The sequence below is a fragment of the Pteropus alecto genome, unplaced genomic scaffold (assembly GCF_000325575.1).
Source record: "Pteropus alecto unplaced genomic scaffold, ASM32557v1 scaffold101, whole genome shotgun sequence".
Classification (NCBI taxonomy): Eukaryota; Metazoa; Chordata; class Mammalia; order Chiroptera; family Pteropodidae; genus Pteropus; species Pteropus alecto.
The window spans coordinates 7,254,224-7,265,356 of NW_006432945.1; the positions used below are offsets into that span (position 1 = coordinate 7,254,224).

The following is an 11,133-nucleotide window of genomic DNA, read 5'->3' on the forward strand; positions in this document are numbered from 1 at the left end:
TGGATGGAAGTGCAATTCTCAGTTTGTATCAGAAGTGCTTTATAAAATAGCGAAAGAGATACTGATAAAAATTACACGTGAAATTTTCAGAAAATATTTCCAGAAGTAATATTTTTTTGGGAAAAATTGGGACATAAATACTTGGTAGAAACCAAACTGAAAGGAAAACATTTAGAGTAGAAGGCTAGAGTGTAATAATACTTAAGAAATCAAAAAGTTGAACGTTTCCAGAAAGAAATAAAAGTCTCTGTTTCTTTCCTAGGCTGCTAGTTCAATTGACGCTGAAGATGGCTTGAGGTTCATGCAGGAGATGATTGAATTGTCAAGTCAGCAGCAAAAAGAACAGCAGCTACCTCCACGAGCTGTACAAATTATTTCCCACCCATTTTTTGGCAGGGTGGTATTGACTGCTGGACCAGCTCAGTTTGGGCTAGACCTGTCTAAACATAAAGAGGTATGGGCACTTATAATATATGCTTGTGGAAATTGAATTTAAAATGTTTTTTAAGTACTATCTAATTTCTTAGTCTCTTTTCCAATTTGTCATTTCTAATTTATTTTAAAAACATAAATATTCAATGTCCCAGAGTAAAATAAGAGCGTATCTTGAAAATTTTGAGCATGATGTATACATACAATGTGTTTATAGGATTTTACTTAACATATTGTTCGGGTACTATCCAATTTTTGTTCTATTCTCTAATTTAATACCTTAAATTTATCTAAAAATGGTTTTCAGATTTTTTAACAACTATTAGAACTTTTCTTTGAACAAAAATCTGACTCACAGGCTTAATGTAGGGAATAACTAAAAGCAGAGGTCCTCAAGTGGCTGTGGAGAGCAGATGCTGAGGTTCATCTGAGCAAACTTGGAGGACCACTAAGTTCATCCATTCTCTTAGTTTTAATATAGGGAACAAAGACTTACGTAGCCAATCAGTTCACAAGTTCATCTAACTTATTGTAGAGCTGGGACCAGAACCTAAGTATCTTAGTAATCTAAAGATTGTGTCGTTTGAACTATATTACCCCTAATTTAGACATTTTCTAGTGTGTATTTTAAAGCTATGTAGGTTTATAAATTGATTCATCCATTCAACAACTCTGTTGAGCCCCTCCTATATTCTAGGCACTATTTTAGATGTTGGCTGTTTATCAAGTTTACAAAACCAGCGAAGATCTGTGCCCTCGTAAAATTTACATTCTAGAGGAATATTAAAATATCTTTATACCAACATCTTTCAAATCACTTCTCTTGTGGATTTCATTTGCCTAGGAAGAATTGCTTGCAGATTCATGTAGACAAAATCTATTTTTTTTCTCTTTCAAAAATTTTTCCAGTAACCAGCAATGGTTTTAAAATGGTTGCCTGCTGTTGTAGGCGTGAATGTATAGTAAATCTACCTGCAGGCTCCAACTTTACCACTTACTGTGTCTTTGAGCAAATTCTGTAACCTGAGTCTCAGTTTCCTGCTATGTAAAATGAAAATATTATCTGTATTTTTTCATTCAGGGTTGTTATAAAGATCAGGTTTAGTAATTGCTGTAAAAAATGCTTTATAAACTGCCAAGTACAATAGCAATATTGGTTGTGTGCTGTGATGTGCAAAAAGCTCAAAACAAAAGTTTATGCTAAATATATATTGGATATGTTATCATTAGAAAAGAAACGAGCTCTAGGTACTGAATTTTATTTAAAGACTAGATAGTGATTTGAGAAGATAAAAGAATATTTAAGGTGTTACTCTTATTTTTGACAGACGAGAGGATTTGTTGCAAGCAGTAAACCATACAATGGTTGTTCAGAGCTTACTAACCCCGAGGCAGTGATGGGGAAAATTGCTTTGATACAAAGAGGACAGTGCATGTTTGCAGAAAAGGCTCGCAACATCCAGAATGCTGGAGCCATTGGTGGCATTGTTATCGGTAAGTCGTCCACCACACAATTCTGTCGACCAGGAGGAGAAAAATTTTAGGAGTTTCCCTTTTATTTTCCAAAATTGTATCAAAGAGTTTGTCATACTCTTTTTACTTCACTAAATGGCATAACGGATAAGTAATCTAATGAGTCTTAACAATTTTTATGTATCTCATATTTTTTTTAAAAGTCTAGATCTGGTTTCTGTACATTAATGCCAGTAAAGTACTTGGGGTCAGGTATGAAGGTGGGATAGTAGTGAGTGGTAAAAACAGCCAACACCACGGATAAGAAAATGTACCCATGAGATCCACATCCCCCTTAGGGCAAGAATTACATCCTGCCATCTGCCGTGGGAGTCTCTGAAAATATCCATTCCACCACAGAGACGCAGGCTTTGGAGTCAGACACAGGATGGTGCAGTTCCTGGCTCTGCCACAAAATTGTGGTGTAACCTTGGCCCAGCTTTACATTATTTATATTCAGTAGAATATTTTTGAGTTCTGGTGAAATTGATAATAAGTATCTTTTAGGTGGCTATAAGGTTTGAAAATAATATATATAATATTTCTTAGCATAATAGCATAGTATAGGTATAAGCACTATTTGCTAGCAAATTTTTATCTCTTTGGGTCTTTCCCCACTGAAATTACAAACTTCAGATAATTCACTCACGTATTTGAATCAGCATGCTTTGCTTTTTTATCTTTCATAGAAAATCACTTATATCATGACAAGCAGGCCATTGACTATAAGGGAAAATATAAATATTTCTGTGCTTTAAGTAAATAAGAATTTACATTCAGAAAGAACTGGAAGACCCAAGGGCACATCCTAATTGTGAAGTTAGTTCTTCTGTGTAGCTCCTCTCACAGAGGAAATCCATTTTGATTTTTTCTTTCTAATTAGGGTAGATTTCCTTTTTGAATTAAGGGTAAGTAAAAATTAAGACATTTAAAATATTATTATTTCAGTAAAAAATTATTTACTATTCCTTTTGATTATCCCATATGGGCACTCCATTGTTGATTTAATGAATGCATAAATTTAAGTATTAGAAGAAATTCTGCTTAGTAACTTAAATCAGTGGGTAAATAAGAGGCAATGATCCTTATTCTTAGAAATTTTAATTTTTAAAGGGCAACTTGTGACATCTTTCCCCTAAGTATTTTTGTTCCTGATGAGGCATTTTGTTTGTTTTTTACTGCTTTTAATTGTATATAAATGAGCAAGCTGGGACTTAGTTGTTTTTTATTGCAAATACTAGAAGTACAAATTATCTCAGCGATCATTTGGGTGCAAGAGACAATTTAAGCTCGTTTAAGAAGGGAGGTTTGTTTACTACGTGGAAATGAATTATTTTCATGGAATATAAGAGTAAGAAATATAACTGAGCATTCTAAGGAAGTAGAAGTGGGAAGGTAGAATCATTAGGAACCATGCTAGCTCGCAGTTTTTGCATCTCTGTCTCTGGTCCTCCCGGAGATACAGACAGCAGAATGCTGCATGTCTCTGCAGTTCTGCTTCATTATCCAGCTTCTCAACAGCCTGCTCCCTCTCTGCTCCTCAGTTCCAAAACGTCCATCCCCACTGCTACCTGAAACAGTCTTTCTGCGTGCAGCTTCCAGGTCCCCCAGAAAGACTGAGGTTCAGGTAGCCATCCTTTGTCTACTCAGTTATTGGTCAAGGGGGTGAATCCTGCATGGTGTTCTCCACTTAGCAGGGCCCGTCGGAGCAAACTCCTGAGAAGGGACAGGCAAGTTCTCCAGGGAGACTGGTGCGTGAGATTAGGGGTGGGCATGACTGGCATCGCCAGGAAAACAGTACTTAGCAGCCCTACTACTGTTATTTAACCAGTGTAAAATAGCAGTAGTACGTAATTCAACTTACAGAGGAAAAACCATTCTAGTCATCATTATTATCTGTGAATAGTATATAAAAAACTATCAATTTGTAGTTTTGCAAAAGAAAATAATGCCAGTAGAAGAAATTGTAAAGAACAATGAAATTTCATTCATAGTTCTGTCTTTGTTGTCTACATCTTTAAATTTTTTTATTTCTAGGCTTTTTCATAAGCATATGAAATTTTTATAGTCATAATCATAGAATTTTGTATTCTCCCTTTTTTATGTAATAATACTTTGTTTTTCTGTGTGTGTTCCATCATTATAATTTACTTCTAATAGTTGACAGTTCACAATCATAACTAGCACTCCAGTAAACTTTTGTGGGCATTGGTCATTTTGCTTCTTTTGAATTATTTCCTCAGGATTAATTTCTAGGAGTAGAATTAGCGGGCCCTCAAAATATGTTTGTTTTTACGATTTTTGATGCATAAAATTAATGCCGCCAACAGGTAAAAATCGGTAAAGATTGGTAGATAGACCTTTTTAATGGACTATTGTTTCTGTGTTTTCTGTATCCGTTTTCTGGCTAGATGACAATGAGGGGAGCAGCAGTGATACTGCCCCTCTGTTCCAGATGGCGGGCGATGGCAAAGACACAGATGACATCAAGATCCCCATGCTGTTCTTATTCAGTAAAGAAGGGAGCATCATACTGGATGCTCTCCGGGATTATGACGAGGTGGAAGTGCTCCTTTCTGACAAAGCAAAAGATCGAGGTAAGAATCAAAGTCATTTGTTTTTCATACAGTTTAGCATTAATTTTACCAATTTGATAACAAACGTGAGTCACAGAAAATTATTTTGATTCACTGGTAAAATAAGTAAAATTTTTAGAAGATGGTTTCAAAATATATTTTTCTTTTGGAAATAAAAGTAGTGAAACATTTATTTGGCTTCGTTTGCCAAGTTAGGATGTTTTTAGAATTATATTTTAATATGTAATATATCATTTTTGCTGTGATTCTGCTCAGTGATAAAAATACAAGAGATTACATCAAGAGAGTAATTTTAACATCCACAGATCTTTACCATTGAATTTCACTAATATTACATCTTAATATTTCTTTTATAAGGTATAAAAAGAGATTGTATAGAATGGTGTTGTATACAATATAATAGTAATTGGGTTTCACCAGGCCACCTATAATCAAATGACCACTGTCATGGTGATGGCAATAGAAATCTAGCAGCTTCTCTCCACTGACATCTATTTATAGATGGCTGAAGAACAAGATAGCACGCCTTGTTAATTCATGAGAGTATATAGTTCTCTGTAGGCCAAAATGTTTGTTAGTAACTTGAAAGCTCTTTAAAACCCAAATTACTGTATAAACGTGAGGTCTTACTAGTATTCTTTTGTAGTTTCACACCCAGCAGTAGGGAGGAATGAGGGAAAGTGAACCATCAGACACAGACTGTGATCCTGCTCATGGTGGCAGCCTTTCTTATCCACTGGAGACACATTCAGAGCTATACTCCTCCCATCCTTCTTAAATGGATAAAGTTGTATAGTGTATATAGGATTGTTGAATCCCCTGGGATGTTTGTTTAACAGATGTGTAAAAAAATTCAATTCATTATAACCTCCAAATGGAACAGTAAAAAAAAAGTTTAGCAGTAATCTAATGCTAGCCAGATCAAGTTTTGTCTTGTCTTCTTGTATTGCCTTATTTGAGGTTCTTTCAGATGTTAACTATTTAAAAGCAGTGGAATGATGTATGTAAGGATGTTATAGATGGAAGCCGAACGGATTAGAAGGGATTTCTAATCTTCTTTAGCCCTCTTATGTACCTGATGTTTTTTCTGAGCCCTTTTTCTAAACTCAGGTCTTCCTTCCTACCTATATGCATTTAGGCACAACAGACACAGGCAAATTATTATTCCATGTAACTCTTTAATGCCTTTGCTTTTTCCCCCCTGTTCTGTGCTACCATTGGAATTTCAGCAGCAATATTAAAAGGTAAAATGATTCCAAGCTACATTATTAATAGTAGTAAGTATCTTGCATTAATAAGCCTTAAATTATATGTATATGTATATATGTATGTGTGTATGTGTACATATACACATACATAACACGTGCGTGCGCACATGTACATATATATATAATTTTGTTTCAGCAGATACCATGATAATATCTGGTTTAATATAATTAGATTATTTTCATGTCTAGTCAGTGGTCCCATAATAATTCTTTATTGATCCTGTCATAGCAAATCCTATAAATTAAATATCCCATATAATATGAATTCACTAGTCTGTGTCCATGCAAGAGTCACTAACAAAGACATTGTTTTGGCATGTATTACTTTTGATCACTTTTTGACTACAATGTAGACTATTTAAAATATCGGCTTGTTTTAAAAGCTCCTGTTTGTAGAGGTGCATGGGGTTAGGACTCTGAGATTATGTGAAAGCATGTGTTTCCTGTAGCAGAGATAGGATATATGAAAAGATAAATTCTACTACTACTACCAAAAAAAAAAAAAATTATCTGAACAGTATTATTCCCTTAAGAACCTTGCAGTAAAGGAGCATTTTTAAACTATATATATTTTAAAGTTTATTGGCTATAAATTTATTGAACTGTGATTTTATTATACAGTGAGATTTTGATAAAGTTTTTAAAAATTCCCCTTCTTTCAAGAACTGTACAGCTATATTAACTAAATCAGTAACAAATTGTATAATTGTCAATATTTATCAGTGTAACAAAAATCAGTGATAATAGTTTTATTAAATTAACTACTTTATTCACTTAGGAAAATATCCTAAGAAGTTAATGTCTGTAATGGTTATCATTAATTCGTGCTGTGCCATTACTGCATGCATACGTGTTTCTCTTCTGCGTCAGAATCAGCTGATGGACTTGTTAAAAGTATAGCTTACTGAATCCAACTACAGAATATTGAATCAGACTCTCTGAACGCGGTGGATCAGAATCTGAAATTTTAAATAAGCATCCCTGGTAATCGCGCTCAGCTACACTTTGAGAAACACTGAACAAGACCAAGGGGGCACCTCTTGTTTATTGCCCAGCTAGATGTCTGGGCATATTGTACCATCAAGGGTACTAGATAGGATTATGGAAGTACACTAGATAATAGCATCCTTCAGATCTGAACAACAAAATGTCCTCCAGATTGCCCTTTCTAAAAATCTCATCCCACAAATACATATTCCCTTATAAAGTCACATAGTTTTGACTGAGCAATTCTTCCCACATATTAATACAGAAAATAGAAGCCCTAGAATAAGCCCCCACTCCCACCTTTTTATTCTGATGATAAGTCCCAGCCATTGATACAGAAAGTCTGCAATAGTCCTATCTGCTGGCAGAAGTGTCCAGATACCTTATTACAGTCATCCCCCCTTCTCCGTAGTTTTGCCTTCCATGGTTTCAGTTACCCATAGTCAGCCACAGTCCAAAAATATTAAATGGAAAATTCCAAAAAGAATTCATGTTTTCAGTTGCTTGCCTTTTTGAATGTGAATCATCTAGCATATCTACTCTGTATACACTCCCCACCCATTAGTCACTTAATAGCCAGATCAGTTATCAGATATTTTGGAAGACCATATTTACATAACTTTTATTACAGTATATTACTATAATTGTTCTATTTTATTATGAGTTATTGTTAGTCTCTTACTGTGGCTAATGTATAAATTAAACTCTATCATAGGTATTATGTTTGGGGAAAAAATGGTACATACGGGGTTTGGTACTATCTGTAGTTTCGAATGTCCACTGCGGGGCTTGGAACGTGTCCCCTCGATAAGGGGGAAAACTGTGCATATTCTTCGTCAGAAGCAAAGAATTAGTAATTTATCAAGTGGAGATGGTGCTTCTCCAGGTCAAACCAGTCACACTTCCAAAGGTTAAGTGAGCCATAGGAGTTTTCATACCACGTCTCTCACGTGTCTCATCTTTCTAGAATGTCAGGTTTACAAAGGTACTGGATGCTAATTCCAACCCTGTGCCCACAGACAAAATCTAAATAGAAACAGTTTATAAGAATCAATTTTTTTTTCTTGTTTCTCAAGGGGAAAAAAAAATCAAGCATTTTAAAGTTTCAGGACATTATCATGCTTGCAGGTTGCAGAAGCCGCAGCATCCGCCATGCCTCGAGAGCGGCGGACAGGTTTTCAGGGCCTCTCCTCTATCTGCGTCTGCTATAGAGAGACACAGAAAATGGAGGAAAGAAAAGAAAAGGTCCCCTGGTTTAAACGGGTCAAGATTTAAGCCTGGCAGTGTTAGTCACTTGTCCTAAGATCGTCGCCCACTGAAGTTGATGGGGTAAACGAGTCCCGAAGTTGAACTTTAGAACTTAGATTGCTGTTGAAAGGGATTCAATTCTGAGGAGAAAAATCGGTATGTATGCACGTGACCTCTTTGCCAGGAAAGGAGCATCCCTGTCATTCTTGGTAGCAGAATCGATTCTTTCCTACCCTCCCTCCTCCAGCCACATGTAGCGTGTTTTCTCACGCATTTTTGCATGGGCGAGATCACACCCCTCCTTTTGGAAATGCCTCTCAGGTCCTGTCTCTGTGCCCATGGCCCTTTGCTTCTCTGAGAACATTTAGCCAACCTAGCTATCCAGTTTAAATGCCATCATCTTTATGAAATTTTATCTTATCTCGTAGGTAAAATTGAAGGTTGTCTTTTTGATATCGTTCCACTTTGACATTTGTATTACATTTTACTTCTTTACCTGCTTCTCATTTCTGCATTCCTTGTTTTCAGTAAACACTGGTTACAGAGATGAATGAATGATTATAGAACAGCCAGTCTCTAAGTCTTTGCCTAAGATTCCATTGTCCTTTTATTATTAAAACTTAATTTTCTTTTCTTTGTATCTGGAGATTTTCTTCATGCCTTTTTTGCTTCCTCTGTTTCTGGCACATCGTTCCGGAATTTAACTCTGTGGTCAGTTGTTTGCTTATACAACTGCAAAACTCCACCTGGTGACAACAGGCACCTCGGAATGGAGCCCGTGACAGTGTGGCAGACACTCCTCTCTTTCTGTTGTACTTCTCCAGGCGCCATTTTTACTTTAATGATTGTTGCCTCTTTGCTATAAATCAAATATTTATGTATTTTGATCTGTTCCTGGACTTGCTCTTTTCCACTAATCTCTTCATTCTGGTGCCAATTATAAAACAGTTTGCTGTTTTGAATACATTTTAATATCTGAGAAGGCAACTCTTCCCTAATTCTTTTCAGAACGTCTTGATTTCTCTTTGATGTATATTCTTCCACAGGAATCCAGAAATAATTTAAAAATAATTCTTTCTGGTCTCAAAAGTAAAACAAAAAGAAGTAGAAATGAGATTTATTTCGGAATCATATAATTGCACACTTTACATGTAAATGGGAAAATTTTGTTAAATATTGAGACTTTCCATCCAGAAATATACACTTGTAAGTTAAGTCGGATCTTGTTTTATGTTTTCATTAAGATTTTGTAGAATTAAGCAATATGGGCCTTGTATCTTTCATAATAAATTTAATTCTGTGTTTTGTTGCCTTTTATTTTCATTATGAAAAGACCAGTTACTGCTGCTATATAAGGGTTATTGCTATTTGCCTATTTATTTGATTTTTACCCTTTTAATCAAATTCTTTGACCTTAATAGTGTTTTTAAAAATTGAATTGCTTCGAGTATAAGTGTACAACACAATCTGCAAATACAATTTAATCTTTCCTTTTCCTATATCTACACTGACTACTCCATTATCCTATTGTATCAGTTAGATTTCCAAAATAATATTGTATAATATGTAACACTAGGGTAATTTTTTTGCCAAAAGCAGAAGCTATATATCTAGATGAAGTAGCCCTACACCTTTTCCTATGCTTGTAAACTAGATTAATACAATCTAGAAAATTTGAAGGGTTGTTTTGTTTTGGTTCTCTCTTGAATTTAGGACAGCCTAGCATAAATGAACTCGAAGCAGCCAGCTCCCTTCTTTATTGCTTTGGGTGGCACCCTGGTTTTCTTAATTGTCTCATTAAAATGTATCTTTTTCACAGCTTAGAAGAGAGAATGTGTAGGCAGGCACTCCTCCCCCTCGCTGTCCCTTTCCTCCAGCACACATACCCTCCGATCTTAAACCTCTCTGGGCAGGTAATCCTGCCTAGTTGGCGTGTACGTATGCACTCACCTGTATGTTCCTGCATGCCTTTATTTTCTTCAGATTTTCTGGTTTTAGAATTGGTCCGTCTTCCCTTTCTTCTCTGACTACTTATTTTGCAAATCTCAGTTCGTGTCATTTTCCGAAGGAAACCCTCCAATCTCCTTATTCTTTCCTAACCCCATAACACGTGTCACAGAGTTCTATATTTGTTTTGTGTGATTCTTTGTAAATGTCATTTTCCCCAGCTGAGCTGTGAGATCCATAAGGGCAGGTCTGGTGTTTGTTTTAGCCTTTTTCCCCCTCGCACCTTACACAGTGCTGCCCCATAGTGGACACTCAGGAGACGTTTGCTGACCGACCGCAGAGGCAGCCTGTGGGCGTCAATGCTATTTCAGCATTTTCTTGTAGGAATCCTCCATGAAACACCTCTAGTGCTTTCATTGTGCATTCATTACAAGGGGTTTAACCTAGTATTCAGGCTTCTGGTGGATTTTAGAATGGTTATAAATCATAGATCAACAATAATGAAGTTGAAGTTTGACGAATAATCTCAGTTCTTGGCTTTATGAAAATATGTTACTTAATCACATTAAATCATCCCAAATTTTGTATTATCTGCATTTTCATGGCCTACTGAATGGGAATTTTACTTTCCAAAACAATGTTATCTTAAAATACAGCAATGATATGTGCTGTTTAAAATTTATTCTGTTTAATATGTTCTCATGTGCAGGCTTTCCTGAATTTAGACATTTAATAAATATTTGACATACAATGCAAATAAATATGCATTTTAATTGTATTACCGTTTAGTGTATTTCTTAGCATTTACTAAATGTCCACTGAAGGCAGTCTTATCGTTATTAGGTATTCCTTTCAATTTGGAACAGCGTATATTTTCTAATGTCCCATTTGCAAAATGAATATAAAGAAAAATGTGATTGCATTATTTATTATAAGGCAGTCTTTTACTCTTTAGTATTAATGTTCACTGTTCTGCATTAACATGATTTTTCTTTAACTTTTATGTCTTCATTTTATTGCAAAAACCAGTATGCTTTTGAAAGTATGATTAAATTTTTAAGGGAAAAAGTAGCATGAGGTTTATTTCTTTCATATACAGATCCTGAGATGGAAAATGAAGAACAACCATCTTCTGAACATGA

The 11,133-nt window shown here is 35.4% G+C and overlaps 1 protein-coding gene across 1 annotated transcript in view; it reads left to right on the top strand.

Moving 5' to 3' along the window:
- Nucleotides 1-11,133, top strand: part of EDEM3 (ER degradation enhancing alpha-mannosidase like protein 3) — a 50,707-nt gene that overhangs the window by 35,736 nt on the left and 3,838 nt on the right. The window contains 4 exon segments of the mRNA XM_006907740.3: nt 263-454; nt 1,761-1,926; nt 4,356-4,541; nt 11,091-11,133. The exon segment at nt 11,091-11,133 is cut by the window's right edge and continues 21 nt beyond it. Of these exon segments, the coding sequence (XP_006907802.1) occupies nt 263-454; nt 1,761-1,926; nt 4,356-4,541; nt 11,091-11,133 (587 nt within the window).